The 24,170-nt window shown below is 45.9% G+C and overlaps 1 protein-coding gene across 1 annotated transcript in view; it reads right to left on the bottom strand.

Annotated features, from left to right (window-relative positions):
• Nucleotides 1-7,376: 7,376 nt before the first annotated feature.
• The window catches only part of EFCAB12 (EF-hand calcium binding domain 12), a 74,279-nt gene continuing 57,485 nt past the window's right edge, over nt 7,377-24,170 (bottom strand). The window contains exon 9 of the mRNA XM_085624467.1: nt 7,377-12,411. Within this exon, the coding sequence (XP_085480593.1) occupies nt 12,159-12,411 (253 nt within the window). The 3' untranslated portion in view covers nt 7,377-12,158. The remainder of the gene's footprint in view (nt 12,412-24,170) is intronic.

Raw genomic sequence — 24,170 nt, 5'->3', positions numbered from 1 at the left:
AAAGATTTGTGCACTATGCACATCGCCTTAAACTGAGCTCTGGCAGTCATTGGGAGCCAATGAAGCTCCTTAAGGGCTTTCTTAGCTGATTGCCAACGAGGAATATTAAACAATAGCCGGGCGGCACAGTTTTGGGTGACTTGGAGCCTTTTGGTCACCGCTACAGGGGCGCCCAAATATAAGGCGTTCCCGTAATCCAGGCGAGAGAGAATCAGGGCCTGAACCATGACTCTCCTCGCCTGGAAAGGGAGCAGAGGAAGGACCTTGCGGAGCATTTTCATTAACCCAGCACAAGTTGAGGCAGTCTTGGTGGCTTGGACCGAGAAATCAAGCGCCCTGTCAAGCCAGATTCCAAGGCTCTTTATCTGGGGCTTAGGGAGGGGAGGAGTGCCAAGGCATGTAGGCCAAATAGAGGCCAAAGTGTTCGGTAAGGAATTACCTAATAACATGATCTCCGTCTTCTCCCCGTTAAGTTTAAGACAAGACGCATGCATCCACTCAGCAACAGCCTCTAGACACAGACCCAGGGTGTTAGATGACCCCTCCGAGTGGTCCAAAGAGACCACCAGTTGGGTGTCGTCTGCGTAGGTGACGATACGCACACCAAAGGGCTGAACTATATTTGCTAGAGGTTGCATATAAACATTAAAAAGAGTGGGGCTCAGGGACGAACCCTGCGGAACCCCACAACTGAGTGGTTGCTTGGCCGAGATCGTCTCACCCTCGAACACCTGAAAAAAACGCTCATCCAGGAAGGAAGTCAGCCATTCCAGGGGCGCGCCCGACACACCCATGCCTTTCAAACGATGTAATAGGATGGCATGGTTGACAGTGTCGAACGCGGCACTGAGGTCGAGTAGTATGATGGCTGCTTTTCCTCCCTGGTCCAGCACCGCTCTAGTCTCTTCTGTTACTGCTATAAGGGCAGTTTCAGTTCCATGCTGAGGGCGGAAACCCGTCTGAGAGACACATAGTAGGCTATTAGATTCTAAATAGTCCACTAAGATGTTATTAATGTGTCTCTCAAGAAGTTTGCTCATCCAAGGAAGTAGGGAGATAGGGCGAAAGTTGGCCAAATTGTTCTGATCTAAGGTGGGTTTTTTCAGAAGTGCCCTAACCATCGCACACTTCCATTGGACTGGGACAGAATTCGAAGCAATGGAAGCATTGAGGACATCCAGGATGGCAGGACGGATGACGTCGATTACTTTGATAAGAGTCTGAGGAGGTGCTGGGTCGTTAGGGGAACCCGAGGTGACTTTAGGGATTATTCCATCCAATAAGGAGGAGTCTAGAAGGGGGAATTTGTCCAACAGGCAAGAAGTCATCGTGTCGGGGTCCATTGTGGTGGTAGGCTCCAAGTTCCCACCAGCTATGGAGAAAGAGGAATAGATAGTTGAAATCTTCTGGGAGAAGAAAATTGCTAAGTTATTGCAACGGGTTTTTGCGCCGTCAAGTGACTGACGCTCAGGGGGAGGGGGAGTGATTAAGGATTTAGCAATTTAAAAAATTTCCTTAGGAGAATTGGCAGCTAAACAAATTTTTGATTCATAAAACTGAGCTTGGGCAGATTTAATTTCACTTTTGTAGAGCTTTATAGCAGCTCGGTACTCCACTTTTTTAGATTGAGAATATTCTTGTCTCCAGGCTCTCTCTAGTTTGCGACAGAGTTGTTTCCTAGACCTGAGAGCAGGCGAGTACCAGGGAGCAACTTTGGGTCTATTTATTAGATGCAAAGATTCCTTTGGAAGGACTAGATCGAGGGTGCTGGAGATCCAATTGTCAAAATTGACAGTAGCTGTGTCGGGGTTAGTCACCTCCGGGGCTGGCTGATCAATGAGAGCTAGTTTCCATTTAGCAAGTGGAAGTGAAGCCCATTTTCTTCCCCAGCGCTTATTGTGGGAGTGTGACATAGAAAAGCTGCCGGTAGACCAAGAAAAAGGTACCAAAAAGTGATCGGTCCAGGGTAGTGGTATAGGTGTCTCCACGGTTAGGCTCTCTAGATTACTGTAAATGTGATCTAGAAGATGGCCCCTGATATGCGTCGGTTGAAAGCCTTTCTGTAGCAGGTCCATAGCCTGCAGATTAGATCGAAGGCTATTGGCATCTGCGTCAAGTGGGACATCCAAATGCAGGTTCAGGTCTCCTAGCAGAGTAAAATTTGCTGAAGACAACACTAAGTCGGCAACTGTGTCCGTTATATTGGTGATAAAATTGCTGAGGGCGCCAGGTGGTCGATAGACTAACATACCAGAAAAAGTGTTTAAGGGGGAGAATTCAAGAGTAAAGTGTAAAGTCTCACAGGCTGGCGTAGAGGATGGGGTGACGCGACATCTAAAATTGTCCCTGTAAATAATAGCCAGTCCTCCCCCTCTACCTGTCTTACGATCCAAACGTTTACAGGTATAGCCTTGGGGGGTGGCCCATACAATTGTAGGATCGATATCTAGCTGAAGCCAAGTCTCCGTTAAAAAAAGGGCATCAGGTTTAAGATCTTCTATCAACATAGCTAGTTCAATATGATGTTTTGGCAGGGATCGGCAATTGAGGAGACACATCTTCCATTTGCGCGTAAAGGAATGATTCCCTGAGTCTGGAGGTGAAACACTCCAGTCACAGGTTTTGCAGCGGGCCTTACGGTTTATAGGCAAGACCGAATGTAGGCAGGCAGCTTTAGTAGTAGAACGAAGTGCATGCAGCAAAGGAGCACTGTAAATAACACGGTTGCCTACCATGTCTGCGGAACTGGGGATGGGGACTGGAGCTGGAGCGACCGGTCGCGGACTGGCGCAGACTGGCTTCTCTTTGGCGCCTCTTCGGCGCGTCTATGGCGCTCCCGCTGCGCGTGCCGCTGCGCGGTGCAACAGTGGATTAAATAGATTAGGCTCAGAGGAGACTGGAGCGTCAACCCCCTAAGATGGCCGCCCTATAATGGCACCACCAGGAAGTGAAGGCGCTCTGTACTCCCTCCACATCAATCAGCCTAACGCTGCGGTGGACCGGGGAGTCAGAGTACAATTCAATTTAAAATGACAAAAATAGCAGCAACAATGTAGCAAGCATAAAAACGTTTTTAAGATAAAACACCAATAGCAAAGCACCCACGATGTTGTTAGCTGAAGCTCTAGTGCAAAAATGACTCGTATCAAGGTTTCTCGAGCGCACAGGTGCTGGGAACTTAAATAATCAAGGCTCAGAGGAGACTGGAGCGTCAACCCCCTAAGATGGCCGCCCTATAATGGCACCACCAGGAAGTGAACGCGCTCTGTACTCCCTCCACATCAATCAGCCTAACGCTGCGGTGGACCGGGGAGTCAGAGTACAATTCAATTTAAAATGACAAAAATAGCAGCAACAATGTAGCAAGCATAAAAACGTTTTTTAGATAAAACACCAATAGCAAAGCACCCACGATGTTGTTAGCTGAAGCTCTAGTGCAAAAATGACTCGTATCAAGGTTTCTCACTTATGGTTAGGTTAGGCACTTATGTTGTTGATCACAGAGATCCACAGGGTATGAAATCACAACAATTAGCTAATTTTGATATACAATATAACCTAATTTTCCTAACATACTACATTTAAGAGGCTTACACCCATAATTACTTTGCTGGAAGAATGAAGAGAGCGAGCAAGCCAATTTAATTTTTGAAGCCATTGATTTCATGTGATAGACTTCAGAGACTAATGAATTTAGAGAATTGCCATGCAAATTAAACTACATTATATATCGCATTCACTCACTCGGCCAGTGCTTCAATCTCTCTTCCCGATAAATCACTCCAAACCAGCATAAACAATATATTATTAAAGGAAAATGTTACTTACATGTAACAATTGGTATGCAGACTCAAGGCCTCCTCGCCATGTGGCCTTCTGTGCGGAGCAGGGAAATTTCATCTTCCCCAGTTGTCATCTTGAAATTCTCTGACATTATGTTATGGTTAAGTGGCCTGAGATCCAGTATTGGCATTAGTGTGCCATTCCTTTTTTTAGGATTAGGAAGTGTAGAGTTATCCACTCTGATCCGGTGGAACTTGTAAATATTGCTCCATATAGGAGCAATCCCTTCAACTATTCATGGCATAGTATTTGATATTTTTGGGTGATAGTGTGGTGATGAGGTGGTATGTTCGGTGGTGTAGTAAGATATTCCAAGCAGTATGCATGAGAAACTCCAAGCAGACCCACATGTCTCATGGTACAACTTTTGTTTTTACAAGACACTTGATGCTCTCAGCTTCACACGTTGTCACGCTTTTCAGCATGGGGAGAACCTGGACTGAATGTTCTGCTTACGAGAATGTCTCCTCCAGGAAATCATCACATGCAATGTAAACTTGTTGTGACCTGCTGCCCTTTGGACGACCTCATGGTACATTGTGGTGTTTTCCAGTAGGGTGGTTACATTGGACAGGGCTTTAAAGACTGGTCCTCCTGTGGATCCGTGCTATAGTCATCTGGAGTAAGTGAGTGACGCACTCCTCTGTTTCACCTAAACTTAATAGATATCTACCCTTTTTAATCACTTTTCAACTCTGCGTGCTACAGTGGAGTACGTGTTGTCTGAACACGCCAATCTGAACCAACCAAACTCAGGACACACTGTCCTTACCACTGTGCACTGTTGCTGTGTGCCACTTACACTTGTACTGTTTTTCAGACTTTTTTAAACATAAACCAAATTAGTTACAAATTATGATCAGCCTCTATTTTCAAACATTTAACAAAACCTTAATCAAAACATCATAGCATGAGCAAATTAACACATGTTCGCGTTAATAATACATTATTCTGAGTAAACACCTTGCGTAACATAGGCGTCTCCAAGATATTTTCAGGATGTCAGTCTTGCCCAATGCATTACGGGCCAGAGGCCCCTTCTTCGGGGGCTTCAATTTTCACACTGTTCTCAATAATACACGACTTATGCGCTCCTTGCCAGTTCAACAACGATATTTCACCAGCTTCTTGCGGCTGAGCGGTTTTGGGGGTAGTGGTCAGTGCTGATGCCTGTGATCCCGCTGATGCACTTCCCTTGCCTGATTCAATGAGGGATACCGCATGGGTCTTCCACCTCTCTGCTGGAGTATGTTCCCTTGATAGTGGCGGCCGGCACGGATCAGAGGCAGGGGGCGGGGGAGGGAGGGAGGACGCAGGAGGGATGGGTAGGACGCGGTGTGTGAGACGCTGGGGAAGCGGCTATTAAACAAAAACTTCCTCACCGTGTCTCTCCTCTGTAGTCCTTCTCTCGCTCAGCCACAGGAAGCACACCTAGACTCCCGGTCAGGCAATCACAACACTGCCTTGGCCGTGTTTCAGCACTCAGAGGCTGACTGGGGGCCTGGGCATGTTCTCCACATAGACTGTAATGCAGCCTGCATGGAGAACATGCGAAGTGAAAGTAAAGAAATGTATGGTATTTCCTCAGATCTCATATTTCCAAGGGGGCCAGGTATTGCTGTTTCCGGCTCAATGGGAATTAAGAGGTCACTTGTAATGAGATGCTTCGTCTTCAGCCACTGCAGCGTGTACCATATACTGGTCCACCAGGGGGCTAGGAGATTTTGTGTGCTAAGATGATGAGCACAGTAGAGTGGCCCTTAGTACACGAAGGGTGATTTTAGTAGTAAAAGATATTAAAATGTATATACAGTCCTGCTTTGACCAATCTGGAAAGAAGGGAGCGAGCAGTGTGTCAAACATCTCAAAACACCCTAAATAAGCAACTTTTGCCATATTTTGTTTAATAATACAATTTATTACTTGTACAAATAAAATGTCCCCAAATAAAATTCTCTCGTTTGCAGGACTGTGCATGTGCATAAAGGAGACTGCGAACCAAAGTAATTTCTGCTGGGTAGCATTATCTGTCAGCATAGTGCACCACACATAGGAAGTAATGTCTCTAAATAATGAGGTACGAAAGTAGGAAGTGATGAAAAGGGCGCATTCAGGAACTTCTGTTTGTAAGGGCAGATCCTCTTGATAAGGGTATGAACATACAAAGCATTTGCCATCATTTTGGAATATATGATCCAGTACCCACCCAGAGCCAGCTTTACATGGAGCTCTAATTCAGGGCAACTGTCCCTATTCGGTGAGTGTCTTCCTTAGAGCTCCACATAAAGCTGAGTCATTCATGCTTCATGGGAACTCGGACCCTCCTTCTTTGTTTTTTTTTAGTTTGCCCCCTGAATTGACTGGCTCTGGACTGACTGATGTATGAAAAGGAAGCATTTATGCATTTGCTTTCTATTCCTTACTATCATCACTGAATTGTTTTTCCTGTCCTGATGATGACTGATTGAATCACTCGCTAAAGTCGAAACGTCAACTATTCACAAGCAGACAAACAAGATTGCCTAGATATAAAACATTAACCAACCTGCATCACAGCAATGAAATGTTGGACTGACCTATATGGTTATCCCATTGTCACTTGCTTCAAAGAACACCTAAAGATTATATTGTTTCTGCAATTCTCGCTCCTCGCTAAGAATTGCACTATACAAATAGCACGGCACCCCCCAGACTTATGTTTCTTGCAATATTTCACTGCATGCTAGATATATAAATACATTAATCACATTCTTGCATAGATTCAGGTCTAAGTGTTTTAAATATTTTGAGTCTGTAGCATTTTGTGCACATTGAAAACAGGTCACTTGCTTGAGTGTCTTACAGAATCCCAAAATGATTATTTTGCATTTGTTGGCGTAAGGGTCACAGGAGCGGATAATCTCAAGCAATTCAAGTTTGAACAAGTGTTAGCCCAAACCTAAATAAAAATGAAGACACTGAATTTATTATAATTAATGAGTTCAAACTTGGGGTGCTGATTGGCTCAGATATCTGAGTGTAGTTTTGGCAATATTGCATTGTGCAACATTAGCAAGGGCTACATCTGTGCCCTTTTCATCAACAAAGTGCCAGCATCTGCAACTTGAAAACATAAGCCATTGAAACCCCATAGTTTGGCAGCCTTGGCAACAGCAGCAACACATCACAATATTTTAATACAATACTAAATATAAACTTCTGTTTTTTGAAGACATGTGGAAGAGAGAGAACCTTCTTACACTAGATGAGGGACTGCGCATGTGCCCACAAACACACACACTCTCTCTCTCTTACATAGTACTTCAACTGCTATGATGGCCTAACCTGAATACAATCATACACGTAAAGGCACTTCTAATATGCCTCGCAGCTCTTGAAGGCAATCTGCATACAGATTTTTTTCAATTCAGAAAAGCATTCTTGAGTTATCAGCCACTCACAAGGATGCATCTTTTATGCTGGGCCGCTACATATGTTTAATTAAAGATGTGAACCTTTTGTTGTGGTTATCATAAACACCTTTCTTTGGCAGCTTTTATTTACAAAAATACACATTTTTGTTATATTTTGGCATTTCAAAGAAACTGGTAAACAGTAAACAAACAATTCAGGGGAATATTAGAGCTACAAACAGATGCCAACCTTACACCCTTGGTAAAGGGTAATAGCCCACTTAAATGACAGTTGGGTTTTAATTTCTTAAGGGAGTGGGATCAAAGAAGGACATATATACAAAATATGAGTGAAAAGAGGGTTAACCCTTTGAGTCAAAGATCAGTTGTTTCACGGTTCACTCCTTTCTTTATCAATCTACATTAGACAAATATACCTCACAACTTTGACATTTCTTTTACTTTGCAATAGTTTAATTTTCAATTTTACTAATGTTTTAGCTTTTCATTAGCCTTTCATTTGTCCTTCGGTAGTCGCCTTTTTCTTTTATTCATTTTGATTTTTCTTTTTTTACTCCTGCTTTTTTCTTTACCTTTTTTGTTTTTCACCAGTGTACCCATCTCCTTTTTTCTTTTCTCTTTTTTCTTGCTTATGGAGGGAATTCCCTGTTTCACTATTTCTCTTCTTACCTACCCTCTTTTCTTCCTGCTTTCATCTGGTTTCATGATCCTTTCCTATCCTACTTTCATTTTTTGTGTGTCGAATTTCTTAATATTTCGATTTTTTATTATTAATACTACAGAAGTTAGTGGGAAGTAAAAATGTTTGAAGTGCTGATGTAATGCCTACTAAAAATACAGACAAACTTGTTTCCTGTAGGAAAGTGCCCTTTTTGTATGGTCAATACTGATGGTCTTGACTCTGAAAGTGCACTGGAGCCTGCTAACCAGGCCCCAGTGCCCTTTCCCTAAAATATGATGCATGTGAATTGGTAACCCCAATTGGCAAGACCTTAACCCCCCTTATAATTCCCTGGTAAGTGGTACCAGTGGAATCCAGGGCATGGGAGTTAAAGGGGTCACCAAAGCACTGATTGTGCCACCCTGAGTGACCCAAGTTAAAATATGACATCAGTCTTACAATTGCAGACTGTATGAGCAGTGCAAACAGCTCAACCTCAACTTTGCCTTCACCATGAGTGGCAAAGTCACAGCACTATTTTTAATATATGCCAGTCACCCCTAAGGTAGAGCCCCTGAGCCCAGGAGGCATAGGACATATACGTGCAAGCCTATTCGTCCCTATAGAAGCCTCCTTTCCTTGGGGGCTACTATAAGTGTTGAGGGGGGCAAAAGCATTACATTGGCTGGCACCTGGGCATTCCCAGGTTGCCAGCTCCACTATGGTTCCACTGAAAAGTGTCATGTTTGGTATCAAACAACATGTCTCATCAAACCCGACTTTCTCCCAAAGTCCGATTTAATGTGACATGCAGCCAGTTGTCTACCTTAGAGACTGCCCACAGGGTTGCCCCAGCCTTTCCTATGCCCTGGCTGACAGCCTGCAGCTACTGCTGCCAAGATAGGAATATGATCCCCTACAAGGAGGTCTGAATGCTCCCAGGATAGATACTCAAAGGCCTGCCTGGGCAGGAGACGTCACCTCCCTCCGTGACAGGCTGGCTGGTGAAGTGGCATATCAGAGTTATGAGCTTCAAAGCTCTCACCGCCTCTGACATGCAAGTGGGCTTCCACCCAGAGGAGGATAACCCACCTCCTGCCCCACATTTGTAACCCGGGCAGGCGGGAAAATTAGATAGTCAGGAGGCATATATCCCCAGAAGACTAGTCACACCCCTATAGTGGGCTACCGGTTCTGTACAAAGAAGGGTTCTGCCATTTTTTAAATTGGCAGAATAGAGGCTTCGGTGTAGAAAATGTGACCTACTCCCCCACAAGTGGTCACCTCTGGTGCAGATTAGCCACTGTGACTGGTAGCCCATTGGCTCCTAGCTCCCATACCCCTAGTGCCCCTAAATCTAGGATTTGAGGGGCCTCCCCTGGCACCAGAACCTCAGATCTGATCGCAACCGAAGACAAAGAAAAGATCATAGTCTGCGACTTCAGGACCTGCACAAAAAAATGCGCCAAAGACAGCCCCTGTGGCAACCACCCTGCAACTGCACACGACTGCGACTCGTCATGGGACAAAGACTGGTTCCAAAGGGAAGACGAACCAATCTGCAAGCCTAAGGCAACTGCAGAACTCCCTTGGACTAGAGGTACTAGTTCCCTGCAGCCTGCAGGCAAGAACTGCACTCCTGGATCCAAAGAATCACTGGCCATTGGGCAGAATCACTGGCCATCGGGCACACTGAGGAAAACTGCCCAAAAGCAGTGCTTAATTTGAGCCAGTGGTTTCCGGTGCTCGCCACCAGCACTTAATTGTTAACACTAGAACTTATGCAGTGTGTCATGAGGTGGCACTGTCTGAGATTGCCACAAAAACAGTCAATTAATAATTCAGTATACATTAAAAAGGACTATTAGCTGCCACCCAAGCCATTCATACAGGCCTGGAATAGTCTGAATTGTCACACTCGTAAGAGTGTGATTGTTAGTATTTGTGTTGTTACCATCATTGCCAGCTCAGACAGGGGCAATGTGTGGTGCAAGCTGCATTGGCCTCCTGACGAAAGCCCTGGCACTTGATTTTTTAACAAATTAAGTACTGCCCAAAAGTAGATGGTCTAGTACACTGTGGGAAACATAGTCCTGACCTCCAGCAAGTTTCAGGTGTCTACCGTTTTCCCCCAGACTGGCTGAACTTGCTGTTACCAAGTATTGTTGGTGGTCAGCCGGGGTACCACTACCTATATTTGATGCCGTGCCTCGAGGAAACCCTGCAGCATCTTCAACCCGATGCACTTGTGGCCCCGTTGTTGAGAGTTTGCATCACCTTTCTCACCAGCACTGTCTAAGCGCCAGCGGCTCCTGTTTTCAGCACCAGGGACAGACAGGACTACTCTGCACCCGGGCCCTACAAGCCAGGTTAAATTTAACGGACTGTCCGAGCTTGGTCCTGGGACCCACCTCACCTTCACACCCAGTGGTTTCCATTGAACTCGACCTGCAAGTGACACTTTGTCTCTAGTCCATTTCCCCATTTACCACAATGTTAATGTTTTGCAGGAGTGAAATGCACTAATTTATTTTTTCCTCTAAAAATCTATAACTTCAGTTATACACATGCGATTGTAATCATTTTGGTGCCTACATTTATATATAAAACTTGGTGTCGGATTTCCTTTGAGTTGTGTCAATTACTTATCGTACAGGTTGGTGCTCTGAAATGCTTCACTCATGTTCCTCTAGTAAAGCCTGACTGCTCTGTGCCACACTAGCAGGACTGAGCTAGGGATTTATTAGTGTGAATCCAAGGACATATTTGGGTAACGTGAGATAACTGCATAGTGAAACCTAACCAGACTCACAACATAAGAACCCACTTTCCTACATTTACAGTTTACGTATCATTTTTTGTACAGAATGCCTTTACAATTGGAGGAAAATGGTCCTAAGAAAGGAAACAAACATTTTCCATACAGGCCTTTGCCACTGTTTAGCATGGGCATACAGTCAGGAGTACAGACAGGCGTCTAGCCTGCATGTGTACATCAATACCATACACTTCATTCAAATGCTCCCAACCAGTGCCTACCTATCAACCCCTTTCTTCTGCATGTGTGTGTCAGTCCCTTTGTCCTGCCTGTAAAGCCCCTTCAGTTCCGCTGTTTGTCTGGAGCCTCCTCACACTCCTTTGTAACCCCTTCTAGTTATCCTTCCTGTTTGTGAATCCAACCCCGCTGTCTCTTTGCCACTTCCTATCCCAATGAAACCTTTCCATTCCACAGTGTACAGTTATATCTCCTACTATAGTGTTGGCCGTTTGCTCAATGTTGTTGGGGCAACAGTCTTCCAGACTTTGGCTTTCATCTGATAACCTAGTAGGTTCTGGAAGTTATAGATTGCTTTTATGGAATCTTTTGGACTGACACATCTCATAACAATGATTTCTAATAGAGAAGCCCATGATTGGAAGCTTTGTGTCCAAATGATATGGAGGTAGGCAGTAACCCCATCTGGTTACAGCCCTGAGATTGGCCGTCCGGAGTCATTTGACCAATGCTGCTGCAGTACAAATAGCTGCTCAGAGACAGCAGCCTGTTGGAAAATCTACAGATTTTCTGATGGTCCAGGCTATCTCTCCTTACATTAATTAAAGGATGAAGGTGGGCAGCTTATCTTTGATCAAAGGTCACCTCCAGTAACACTAGGGTTGGTCTGCAGCATTACAACAATATATAAATCAGAGGGCACATATATTGGTGCATTGATAACACAAACATTGGTGCTCTGTGACAGTACAAACATTGGTTCTCTGATGTAGAACCTTATTAAACTGGATAGTAGTTTTATATTAGATGACATTAAGCAGAGTGAGAAGGAGCAGGAAGGAAATGGACAACTTGACAAACATGGGATCTGAAGCCAGACAGATTGATGACAAAAGAGTCCATTCTCTTCACATATGTCCAGGTTTAGAGTACCCAAGGTTTTCTGCTTGTAGGATAGACCAGAGATATTAAATGGAAAACAAAACTCCAGAAAAGAAAGATCCTGCTTATTCGAAAACAGTAGTGTAACCCAAAACTCTTCTGCTGATCTTCAAACAAGATTCGCAAAGATTTCTTCAACATACTCTTACATGGCAGATACAGAGGGTGAACACCAGCGATAACGGATAGGTGCAAAGGGATAGAGAAGAAATAGTCCTGTACTTTAAAAAGGTGTTAGATGTCATAACAGGTCACTGGCAGAATGCCACATTTAATAATGACTCTTCCTAAAATTGAGCGAATCCTATAAAATGTAGTTTTTGTAGTCAGTATCTCCGTAGATCACATAGCCCTGGTCGGACACCGGCCAGGTATGCGTATTGTTGTAGACCCCGGGATAAGACTCCCGTTTGGGTTTGATATGGCTGAAAAGGGCGTCTCCTGGTGTTGGAGTAAGGTGTGGAATGTAGATGCGGAGCTTGTCCAGAAGGTGTCCAGGCCAGAAGGCGTTGACATGTGGAGCGGAACATAGATGAGGGAACTTTCTTTTCAGATTCCTGAAGTGATGAAGAACAGAAACAATATGGTCAGGCATTTGCATTAAATCAGTGAGGCTCATCACCACAAGGTCCACCTCCCTACCCTAGTGACTACACATTCGAGTCCTCACCAGACTCTGAGGCACCCTGAGTAACCACCATTGGCAGAGGCGGGTGAAGATGGCTGCCCTCTGCTTCTGTAGTGACCCACTGCCCCTTCTTTGTCCCCTTCTCTTTGATCTTTCTACACTGCTCAACTATCAGTGTCATTATGTCAAGATGCCCTCATTACATCACCCTCAGAGTCTCCCCTTTATTTTGTCTGTTTATTAGTTATTTCAGTTGTTACGTACAATCAGATAGGGTCCTCTTACAGAGTGTCTGCTGTGTCGAACGCTGTTACAATGCCACAGGAGTGGACACACAGCCATCTATCTACAAGGACATTTTTTAAGAGCATCTTAGCTCCCAAGAAAGCTTCTTGGAGCTGTAGCAAATACTGCAAAACAACACTGCCCATAACGGTATCACTAGCTGACCGCTTCAGTCTGAAACTAACCACCTCGCCTTACGTTTGTTTTTGGAGACAATGTGATTTCTCTCTGCTGTTAGTGATTGGGTCAGGAAATAGCACAAAAGGCTCCTGAAGAGGATATCTCACAAAAGGGCCTTGCACACTAAAAGCTGCACCTCCCCACTTTGGGATTTAAACTTGGGAATCATTAACAAGAATAAGGAACAGGAAAGTTAATTTATCAAAGACATATAGTTGGAAAGTTCTTTCCTCAGAAAGACAGGTAATGCATCATAGAGGATGCAATGCATAACACAAGCAGATTTAAATAAGATTGTTTTGCAAACTAGAAGCCATAATCAAACTTTTTAAAGCCAAAAATCACCATAGCTACCTCCTTCTGCATGTGTTGCAAACCATTTTTAGGAAAGCCAACATGGAACAAATGACCAAATTCCAGTCGTGATTGGACAAAAAAAAGACACTACTAGCCATAACCTTTTGAAGGAGTGTAAACAAGCATCAGCAAATCCAATACTTCTGGATTGATGCAATAACAATGCAGCATTAGCACATTACAGGGAGGCACAAGGGAGAAAGTTAATAGAGAGCACAGAGCTACAGGGACAGGGCGACAGCTGTGACACCGTCCATCATGTACTTAAAGGCAAGCACTCAAGTAGAGGAGGAAAGATACCACTCAAAGAACCAATAACTTTAGGTGAGCGACGATTACTCCCCTGCCCTGCACCAAGATGTGTCTTTTTAAACCCATTTAATTCAGTGGTGTACATAGATCAATACAGAAAAAGAAGAGGAGAAATGTAAAAAAAAAAAGAAACAGTACTATAGGCATGCAAAAGAAATGACTAATTTAGGCAGTGCGCAGCAGAAACCAATAACTATAAATAAATGTGAAGCTACAATTAGGGGTGGGCGGATTTTGCGTAATCGCGTTACGCAAATCTCTGCGAAATGGTAAAAAATCTCCGCGAACACGCAGAAATTCCGCGAACACGCGGAATTGCTTGTTCGCGACACTTTTTTCCTGTTCGCGATCGCTGTTTGCGTGCTCGGGGTGAAATATCTCGCGAACACGCATATTGAGAACGCGAACAAGCAAAAAATTTCGCGAAGTCGCGGAATGCAGATTTATGGGCAATTTCGCGTTCTCCGCGGAACGCGAAATTACCCAAATTCCGCAAATTCCGCGAGCGGAACGGAATTTACCGCCCAGGCCTAGCTACAATAGCAAATAAGCACTTGTGAGCCATGGTCATATGGTAAATGAGGCAAGGACATAGGTCAATGAGGACATATGCATCCGGGGGGGGAAAAAGGGGAAAATCACCAGAAAGGGGAAATGAAACAAGGAGAAGGAGAAAAGAGAAAGGAAAGAATAAACTAAAAACAGAACAACATATCAAACACTCACTGGGCAGGCCAGCATCTGACCAAGAAATGATAAGATAATGCATTCAAGCTGCAGGTGTGGGGGTGGGAAACCATTTGAGCGGCAGAGCCCAGCCAAAAACTGGTCCTGTCCAGCCATCGCCCCTATATAGACTTACTCAATTGCAACTCTCACTCACAACACAGACCACACTGGGGAGGGGGTGGGGGGGGGGGGTAGCATTGTTCTAGTTCACTTGGCAGTAGAATCCCGGTCCAGAATAAAAAAGCAACTTCCCACTGTCATCAGCATTTTGGCAGTCGTGGAGAATCTGTTCCCAGGCCAGGGCATGGTTAGGGTTACGCTGGCCCCTCTGTGCCTCTCCCCTCATCAATGTGCCCTTTCACTCCGCTCATTTTTTCAGTTCCCGCCACCATCCTTGTAGAGAGGGTCCTGTAGTAGATTTCCATGCCATGGACAATTGTTTCCTATCAAGCATCAATGCCAGGTCAGCGAACCTAGTAGTTATCAACCTACCCTTGGGCCTGGGGTGTATGCCAACTAAGCAGACTGTCGGAGACACCTCAAAAGATCTGTCAGTAGCAAAGTTAATCAGGCGCAGGACTGCACCCCAATAAGGTGTAAGCGCTGGGCAGTCAAACACCACATGGTGGAAGGCTCAATCCACCAGATGCCAGAGTGACAAGTGGTGTGGGCCCAGGGAACATGAGATTAATGCGCTTGGGCGTGCAGATAACAGTATTGAATGAACTTGAAGTGAGCATTACGGGAGACCCGTACAGTACATTAGCTGAGTACGAATTCAATAGTGGAAAGCCTGTATCAGTCACCTGACGCTCACATAGGGTTACTAAGTTGCCTTTAGCTTGGCCCGGAGCATCCTGTAGAAAAGCGTTATCATGGGTCTGCGGCCGGCTGTGGTACACACAAACTGAGACTCTTGGGTTCGGACAGCTTCCGTCTCCACAACCCCAAGATCGGTGGATAGCCAATGTGTTTGCACAATATAAAAGATAATGTTGGGGAGGAAGGTCATATTCTTCAGTCAAATCCTGACAAGTCCACAAACTCCAGGAACAGCAGTCTCCGAGGTTGGCCATGCCACAGCAGCACCAATCATGCAACCCAGACCAATCTCCCCGATGGCATAGGTGCAGCCACACCACTAGTGGGAAATCTTTAGCAAATGGATGTTTTGTCTTGGTGAGGTGAAGGGTGCGGGCACAGGCAAGCCACAGTAGTGCCAATAGCGGGTCCTTCAGGTGTGTGCGATCACCAGGTCGTAGTGCAAGCAGAAGGCCCAGTAGAAGAGGGTGAGAAGGGACGAATCTGGAGTGTGGGATCAGGTTGCCCCAAAGCTGATCTCTCCAGTAAGGCGCCCACTTGATCTGTGCCACTAGGTAATAGAGCCCAAGATCCAGGACTGCCATCCTGCCATCGTCACTTGTTAGACGCAACTTCGTCAAGGGAATACAGAGACGTTCCGATCCCCAAAGGAATTGGGTCAGTAGATCATTCGCTTTTCTAAACAAAGATCTAGGGAGTTAGATAGGCAATGCAGAGAAGTAGTATAGGAGCCGAGGGAGGAAGACCATTTCTCGACCCATAACTGATAAAAATAATGATATCCAGAACTGCACCGCTTGGCGCAATGAGGCCAGTCCGGCTCTCGAGTAGAGTCACCTTTGCATTGGTAGACCTTTATACCAAGATACCGGACATAATCAGCTCCCAGTGAAAGGCGTGGCCAAGTTCGGAGTGGTGGGGTTCCCAGGACACCAGGGAGAACACTGGAAAGGCATTTGACTTGGCCCAGTTCACACGCAGCCCCAATAGGTCGCTGAAGGCTTCCAACACCTCATGCACACCCTCTACATCTGAACACTCACTATGTACGCATAGTGCCGGGTGTCAGCATAGAGGGAGACATATAGAGGGGAGCCTTCAACTTGCAGGCCTCTAGAGTGCGTACAGGTGGAGAGTGTGAGAGCCAGGGGGTTTATTTCGATAGCAAACAGGAGTGGGGACAATGGGCAGCCCTGCCGTGTGTCCCTCTTCACCATACAGGGCTTGGATATCACGCTGCGGTTTTGACCCTAGCCAATGGCTCGGTATAAAGGAGATGTGTCCAGCCTATAAAACTCCCACCCAGCCTATACTCACCAACACAGTGTAAAGTAAATCCCATCATAGGGAATCAAATGCCTTCTCTGTATTGATGGGAAGGGCATTTTGGGAGTCTGCGGAGGGGTAGAAGCAATCGCACCAATTCACGGATATTAGGGAACGTTTTTGTGGTATACAGCCCAACTGATCAGGGTCGATGAGGTTACCAACAAAAGGCAGCAGTCTATTAACCAAAATCTTGCTGAGTATCTTGTAATCAACATTGAGGATAGACAAAGGTCTATATGATGTGACATTATTACCAGGCTTGTCGCGTTTCAAGAGGGGCACAAATAAGATCTCACTCATCGAGTGAGGAAGGCAACCCGCAGACCTAGCAGTGTTATACAATTTTTTGAGCACAGGGCTAGAATATCGAAGTGGCAGAGAATTCAATAAGGAGTCTGTTTGATCCAGGAGTTCTGTCCCGAGCTAGAGCCTTTATTGCATATTGGACTTTCTGAATTGCAATCTCACCTCCCAGGGAGGCCGAGTCGGTTGGGAGCGGCTGTGGTGTGCCAGCAGCTCCAATGTAATCATGGATAGTTTGAGAAGGCGTATCAACTGACTGGGAATACAGGGGAGTATAATACTCCCGAAATACCTCATTGAGGTCTGTCTGAGCGTACTCAAGACTATCATCAGACCTGTGCATGCTAAGGGTTGGGGCATTATGGGTCTCTGCAAAGTCGGAAGAAAGAGTGCTGTGCAACCAAAAGCCCAACAGGAGCACAGACAGTGCTGTGTCACTAAGAGTCTCTCCACAGGGTCCCAAAGAGTGCTGTACAACCAAAAGACGCTGCACAGGGGCTTCTACGAGTGGTGTACAGCCAAGATTCTCTACACCTGGGGATGGGGGGAAGAGAAGAGGGAGGATCAAAGAGTGCAGTGCAACCAAATGTCTCTGCAATGGGGGGGGTGGATCAAAGAGTACAGTTCAACCAACCGGCTTTGCACGGGGGGGTCACTAAGTGCTGTGCAACAAAAGCCTCTGCAAAAGGGGCTCAAAGAGTACTATGCAGCCAAGAATATCTTCACAGGTTGAACAAAGACTGCTGTGCAACCAAGAGGATCTGTATAGGTGACACAAAGAATGCTGTGCAAGCAAGGGTCTCTGAACAAGGGACACAAGAAGTGCTGCACAAGCAAGATGCTGCAGCCGGTGCTCAACATTGTTGTGCAACCAAGAGTTCTGCACATGGTATTTGTTAGACCTGCCATCTTTTGACGTGATTTCCCCTGTCTTTTTGCCACTGACCTCCTGTTTTTGACTGTGTGCTGCATTTAGTTTTTGCTGGTGTTACGACTCTGGGCACTTTACCACTGCTGACCAGTGCTAAAGTGCAAGTGCTTCCTGTCTGAAATGTAATGATATCTGGGGCCTGTGGACTCACAATTTAAAAATACAGCTTTTAGTGAAGTTGTTTTTTAAATTTCAGGCCTGAAAATGCCACTTGTTCTTACTTTAACCATTCTTTACCTCTGCCTGTTCCTTACAACACATCTGGGTTGAGGACGTTCTTCCAGGAAGAAGAGCTGGATAGCTGGCAGGAGGTACTGCAATTTCAAGGTTCTCCAAGGGCTTGAGTTGAGCTTGTCTCCTCTAAAGAGGTCGAAGGGCCATCAAAGACTTTACCTGCAACCCCTGGCCCCTCTGCTAAGGAATCCTACTTGCCAGGTGGTGCCAATTCTAGTTCCTGGACCCTTGGAAGTGAGTTTGGGGTATTGCTAAGCAGAAACCAAGGCATTAACGCCTACTGTCTTTGGAACCGATGCCTGCCCGCAACTCTGATATCATGCCGCTGCCTGCTCCGGAGCCATGGTACCGCGACATGCACTGCAGGCTCCAATGACGACTCAGCGCCTCCGAAGCTCAGCCACTACATGAGTTTCAAGCACCGCATCACTGAAGTCCACCGCTCCAATGCCTGTAGCCTGGTCTGACATAGATGCCACGGAAGCGAAGCCTTGTGGCTTGACTTTCGACACCTCTTCGCCGCCACTCCACAGTGAAGACCCGAGGTACCGAGCCTGCAATCACAGTATCACCTTCCCTGCCCCAGTAAAGGAACCAACGCATCACCTCCCCTGCCCTACAGCAAGGAACCGACGCATCACTTCCCCTGCACCAGTAAGGAACAAATGCTGCACAGACTTCTGCACCGCCTCCTCTGTGCTATGCATCTGTTTTCATGATGCCTCTAAGGTACTGTACTGGAGTCTGCCCAACTCCATAATCGGCTCACGCTCCATCGAGGTCAGACAGACTTGGTTGAGTCGTCGACCGTGACCAAATAGTGTTGATTGTAGCTATTTTTAATTTCCAAGAGCTATACTTGGTTTAATCATTTAAAAGTAATATCTTGATTTGTGTATGTTGGATTTTTGTCGTTTTGGTCTTGTTTGATTCATATAAAATATTGGCTATTTTTCTAAACTATTGTGGAGTTTGTAGTGTTTTCACTGTGTTACTGTGTGTGTGTACAAATACCTCACATATTGCCTCAGCTTTGTGGAGTTTATAGTGTTTTCACTGTACTACTGTGTGTGTGTACAAATACCTAAACATTGCCTCTGGGATAAGCCTGACTGCTCTGTGCCAAGCTACCAAGAATGTGAGCACAGGTTATCTTTGGTGTGTAACTTGCTTGTCCTGACTAGAGTGGTGGGTTCTGCATGGCTTAGGTGTATATCCTAGCCAACCAGAAACCCAATTTCTAACAGTGTTCAAGGACTGCTTCACAACCAAAACTCTGCGCAGCAAAAATCTACTTCGCAACCAAAACTCTGCACAGCATAGAGGGATCAAAAAAGGCTTTGCAATCCAGGTTGCACTGAGGTACAGGGAGTGCTTTGCAACCAAGACTTTTAGCATGATAGGAAAGAGAATGAGCTGAAATTGTGCTCTTAGACAAGGATAGATTGTCAGTACAGGGGACTCAAAAAGCACTTTCAACCAGCTTTTTTGCAAGGAGTATTTGAAGAAAATGCCACTGATGGATACTTCTATCTGCAAATTCCTTACTTCTTGAATCTCGTACAGGTGCCTGACTGGATGCGCAAAACCGAGATTGCTCTCCTGCCCTGAGTATAAATTGTAGTAGAGTTGTAAAAGGATTGAACCTTGGCACACTGACATCAGTATCTTTTCTCTTCAGAAATTTTGCAGTGTTATTTAGTATGCTTTCCTTGAGAATTTCAGGATTTAAACCTTGTCCCTCCTGTCAGAACAAGATGCTGCTCTTAGACTCACACAACATCTGTCTCTGGTGCCTAGGGCCTCAACACAACTCCAAGTCGTGTGGAAAGTGTGGCCTCATGCACCACATGACAATCAAGGTGTAGGCGGCCAAACTCTTCTTGGGATGGGCTCAGGATGAACATCAGGCCCATCACCGCTCATGATTCATAGCCCACCCCAACTCCTGATCTGGCTTGCCATTCGACCAGCAAGTCGTCGAAGGGGCCTGCTTCCAACAACAAGGTCAGGTTGTCAAGGATGAAACACAAGAAGCACTGCAAGAGAGATAGATTCCTTGGCTTCTCAACATTGATCCCACTCAAGGGGTACATCTTCCAGTCACCGATGTTGTTCCCTGACCCTGGTCCCAACATCCTTGGTGCCTAATTCAGTCCAGTGCTAGCATCGGAAAAATAACCCCCTGCTCCTTTCCAGACCCCCAATTAGCAGATTTCAGACAGGCGATGCTGGCACTGCTCTGCTCCATCCCAGCTCCCTCTGGCAGGATATGGGTCCTAAGAACCAATTGGAGCTTTCAACTGGGCAGATGCTGGCAAATCTGTCCCTGGAAGAGGTCAATCATGCGCGCACTCTTCTTGGCACCATTCTGGCACCCGCCGACCCGTCTCCTCATTCCCAGAAGACCTTAATGGTCCTTCCTGATTTCTGCCCATGATCCATTATGAAGCATAGCAAATGTTTCAAAGACAAAGAACATTTTGAGTAGTTTCCAATACAAAGCACAACAGTTGATGGAGGAAAAGTCCCCTTGCAGGTTGGAGGGGCTGTTTGGCTGACTGAGACCCCATTCAGATGCCACACGTTATGTATCATAATGATGAGTTAGTCTTCTTCCCCCGACTGCGATGGATGTTGGAGTCCATACAGGTCTGCAGAATGCAAGTGGCCTAGATACATCCCCAATATGGACTTGGAGGGCCCCACTGAGAAAGTTACTTTGTTTACAGCTCTCCTGCAAAAGGTTGCAGATGTCCTTGAGTTTCTTTTGTTTGCAGAGGAGAACACGGATGCAGAAATTTTACAGCAGGCATTTTCCATGGTTCAACTATTGCTCATCTTCATTGAGGCATTGATGGACCCAATTTTGGTTGCATGGACCAAACTAGCATTTGTCCCAGTGGTGATCCACCAGGTCATCCGCTGCAATCATCGGGCTCCTGGGGACTCAAATCTCTGACACTCACCCCTCTCTAGAGAGCCTTGTGGTGCATGCTTTGTCATCCTTACCAGAACTGTGACTCTTTTCCTTTAATTTCTTCTCACAGAGTTGAAGGTGATAGCAGTAATGTGAAAGAAAGTCTCTTTAGAGAGAAGGCTGATTTAGTTCTGGAGCGCTTCAGGAAAGGTCAGGCTATAGCTTTGATTCTTGAGGCTGACTTCCTCTGTTTGTCATTTTCACCAGCGGTACCAAAAGTCCAGGGGATATTCTCTGGGACTGTTCTTTTAGTGACACTAGCCCTCGCAGCAAGTACAGCAGTGTAACAAGTTATTTCGTAGATACGTGGTGTTTGTTGTTATGTTAATTTATATTGATTTGTATAGCGCACTAATCACCCAAGAGGGTATCCAGGCCCTTGGGCAGGTGTGTAGGTGGGTGGTCCCCAAGGTGCTTTTAGGAAGAGCCAAAGTCTTCAGCTTATTGCGGAACTCAAGAAGTGAGCACAAGGCTCCAATGTGTTGGGGAGGTCGTTCCATATCTTGTGTGCACTGTAGGAGAATGAGCGACTTCTGGTTTTGCTTTGCTATGTGCGGAATGTGTGAGGCATAGCATAGGTGTCTGTGGGTTGGTGAGGCTGTTCAGGTATTTTGGGCCCTGTGTTGTGTAGGGCTTTGTATGGGTGCATGAGAAGTTTGAATTGGCTGCCATAGTGAATGTGGCACCAGTGAAGCTTCTTGAGGTGAGTTTTGATGTGGGTGCAGCATGGTAGGTAGAGTATGAGTCTCGCAGCGGTGTTCTGGATGGTTTGGCGTCTGTGTAGGCTTTGTTTGGAGATTCCAGTGTAGAGTTTTGCTGTAGTCCAGCTTGCTGGTGATGAGTGCTTGTGTGATGGTCTGTCTGGTGTTCTGAGGCAACCATTTAAAGATACTTCATAGAATGCATAGCATGTGAAGGCAGAAGGTGCACACTGTTAACTTGAGCTATCATGTTGAGCTTGCCATCTAGGATGATCCCTAAATTTCTTGTGGGGTCTGTGGGTGTTAGTCTTATGTCCAACAGTCACCAAGTGGAGCCCCATGGAAGGTCTTGTTGCCGAAGACCAGTACTTCCTTCTAGTCGGAGCTGAGCTGCAGGCAGTTGGTTCGTATCCAGTCTGCTACCATGGACATGTAGTTGGTGAAGTTGGTACTGGTGCTGGTTGTCTTGTCCGTCAGGGAAAGGATGAGTAGGATGTCATCAGGGTAAGAGATGATGCTGATGCCTTGTGACTGGCTGATGTTGGCGAGTGGTGTCATGTATATGTTAAAAAGGGTGGGGCTGAGGGGTGATCCCTATGCACTCCGCATATTAATTTCTTTTGGGTTCTTCCCATGAGGAAGGAACACATACATTTGAGAGCAGATTTTTGTATGCCAATTTTGTGGAGTCTTCTGATGAGGGTGTCATGGGAGACAGTGTCGAAGGCCGTGGAGAGGTCAAGCAGGATTAGGGTCACTGTTTCTCCTCGGCCCAGGATGATTTGAATGGCATCGGTAGGCATAGAAGATGGTGAAGCTCTTGAGGAGGACGTTGATTTCTGCAGTTTCCATTAAACCGGAAAGTGGCAGAAGTGATGGAGGCCCAGGATGATTTGAATGGCATTGGTGGGCGTAGACGATGGTGAAGCTCTTGAGGAGGACGTTGATTTCTGCAGTTTCCATTAAATCGGAAAGTGGCAGAAGTGATGGAGGTGTTGATAATGTGGGTCAGGGTGGTGGTGATTGGTGATGTTCCCAGGTTGTAGATGTAGTGGGGGCCTGGGTCCGTTGGGGTCCTTGAGTTGATGGTCAGCTTGACAGCTGCATTGTTGTTTTGGGTGAGATTAGTCCATTCAGTCAGGTAGCCACCTTGGTTGGTGGTGGGAGGGTTAGCAATGTGTCCTCTGGGGTTGGAATGGTGTACGAGGTTGCTGGAGATGTTTGCAATTGTGCTGTGGAAGAAGATGGATAGGCTGTCACAGAGTTGTCGGGAGGCAGCGATGTTGTTGACAGTGGCTGCGGGCGAGGTGGAAATCCTTAATGACAGAGAAAACCTACAAAGGTTGTTGATGGCAGCAACAGCAATTCTATTCCTCCTTCTCCTTGGCTCTCCCTCCAAATAGCTTTAACTCACCCTTGAGGAAGCATGTGCATCTGTGCACCTGTGGGGATGGGGGAGGGTTTCGTTTAATTTTCCGCACTGGCCATCAATCGCAACAGAGTGTTGTCAAACAGATTTATACCCTTTCCTTTCAGGTTTTGCCTCCTCCCATTCTCCCTGTTCTCAGTGTTATCTCAGAAGACCGTGCCCACATTCTGGAGAAGGAAGCTGTCACTCTGTTGAGCAAAGGGGCGATAAAGCTAGTTCAGAGAACGAGATTAGCAAGAAGATACTCCTTTTACTTTTCTATCCCCAAGAAAAACATTGGACTATGTCTATTCTGGACCTGTGTGTTCCTGTGAAAGAAGAAGTTCAAAATACTTTCCCTCTTGCAGGTTCTTTTGGTTCTGGAGCTGCATAACTGGATTGTGTCCCTTTACTTACAGGACACGTAGTTTCATGTGCCGATCCTGCGGTCATGCAGAAATAACCTACTTTTGTTGTGGGCTCCACTAATTTTAAATTCAAAGTCATCCTGTTTGAGCTAGCATCAGCCCCTCAAGTCTTTACAAACGTGATGGTGGTGGTTGCAGCACTTCCTCACAAGTGGGGTATCCTAATTTTACTGTACCTCGATGATGGGCTGCAGAAGGCGGGGGCTGCAGCAGCTGCTAGTTGCAACCACTTGTGGTTTCTAACCAACCTCCCCAGAAAACACTTCTCACCCTTTCAGAATGTCTTTTTCATAAAGAAGGAGCTGGATATTGTCTCTCTCAAGGCCTTCTTGCCTTCCGAGTGAATGCCGTATATTCAGGCTAAGATCCCAATGTTTAGGGAGGAATTCTGCTTCTGGCATAAAAGTCTTCCACCTTTTGGGTCTCCTGATGTTCTTCATTCCACTGGTGCACCAAACTCTGAGACACATGCTTGCACTTTAGTGGTGACTCTCTTTACAGTGAGCCCTGCAACTTCAGATCCTGAAAGTCAGCACGCATATTTCCTCAAAAGCAGTTTGAGACCTCCAGTGATGACTACTGTCGGGCCACCTCAAGTGCCAGAAGACCACCATTACCGCCGTTGTGGGTAGCTTCATTGGTTTTTTATGTATCCTCCCTCAGTTGGGGCGGTCATCTTGATGCATTGG

Source organism: Triturus cristatus, chromosome 9 (genome assembly GCF_964204655.1).
Source record: "Triturus cristatus chromosome 9, aTriCri1.1, whole genome shotgun sequence".
Taxonomy (NCBI): domain Eukaryota; kingdom Metazoa; phylum Chordata; class Amphibia; order Caudata; family Salamandridae; genus Triturus; species Triturus cristatus.
This window is presented reverse-complemented; position numbering and strand designations above follow the sequence as displayed.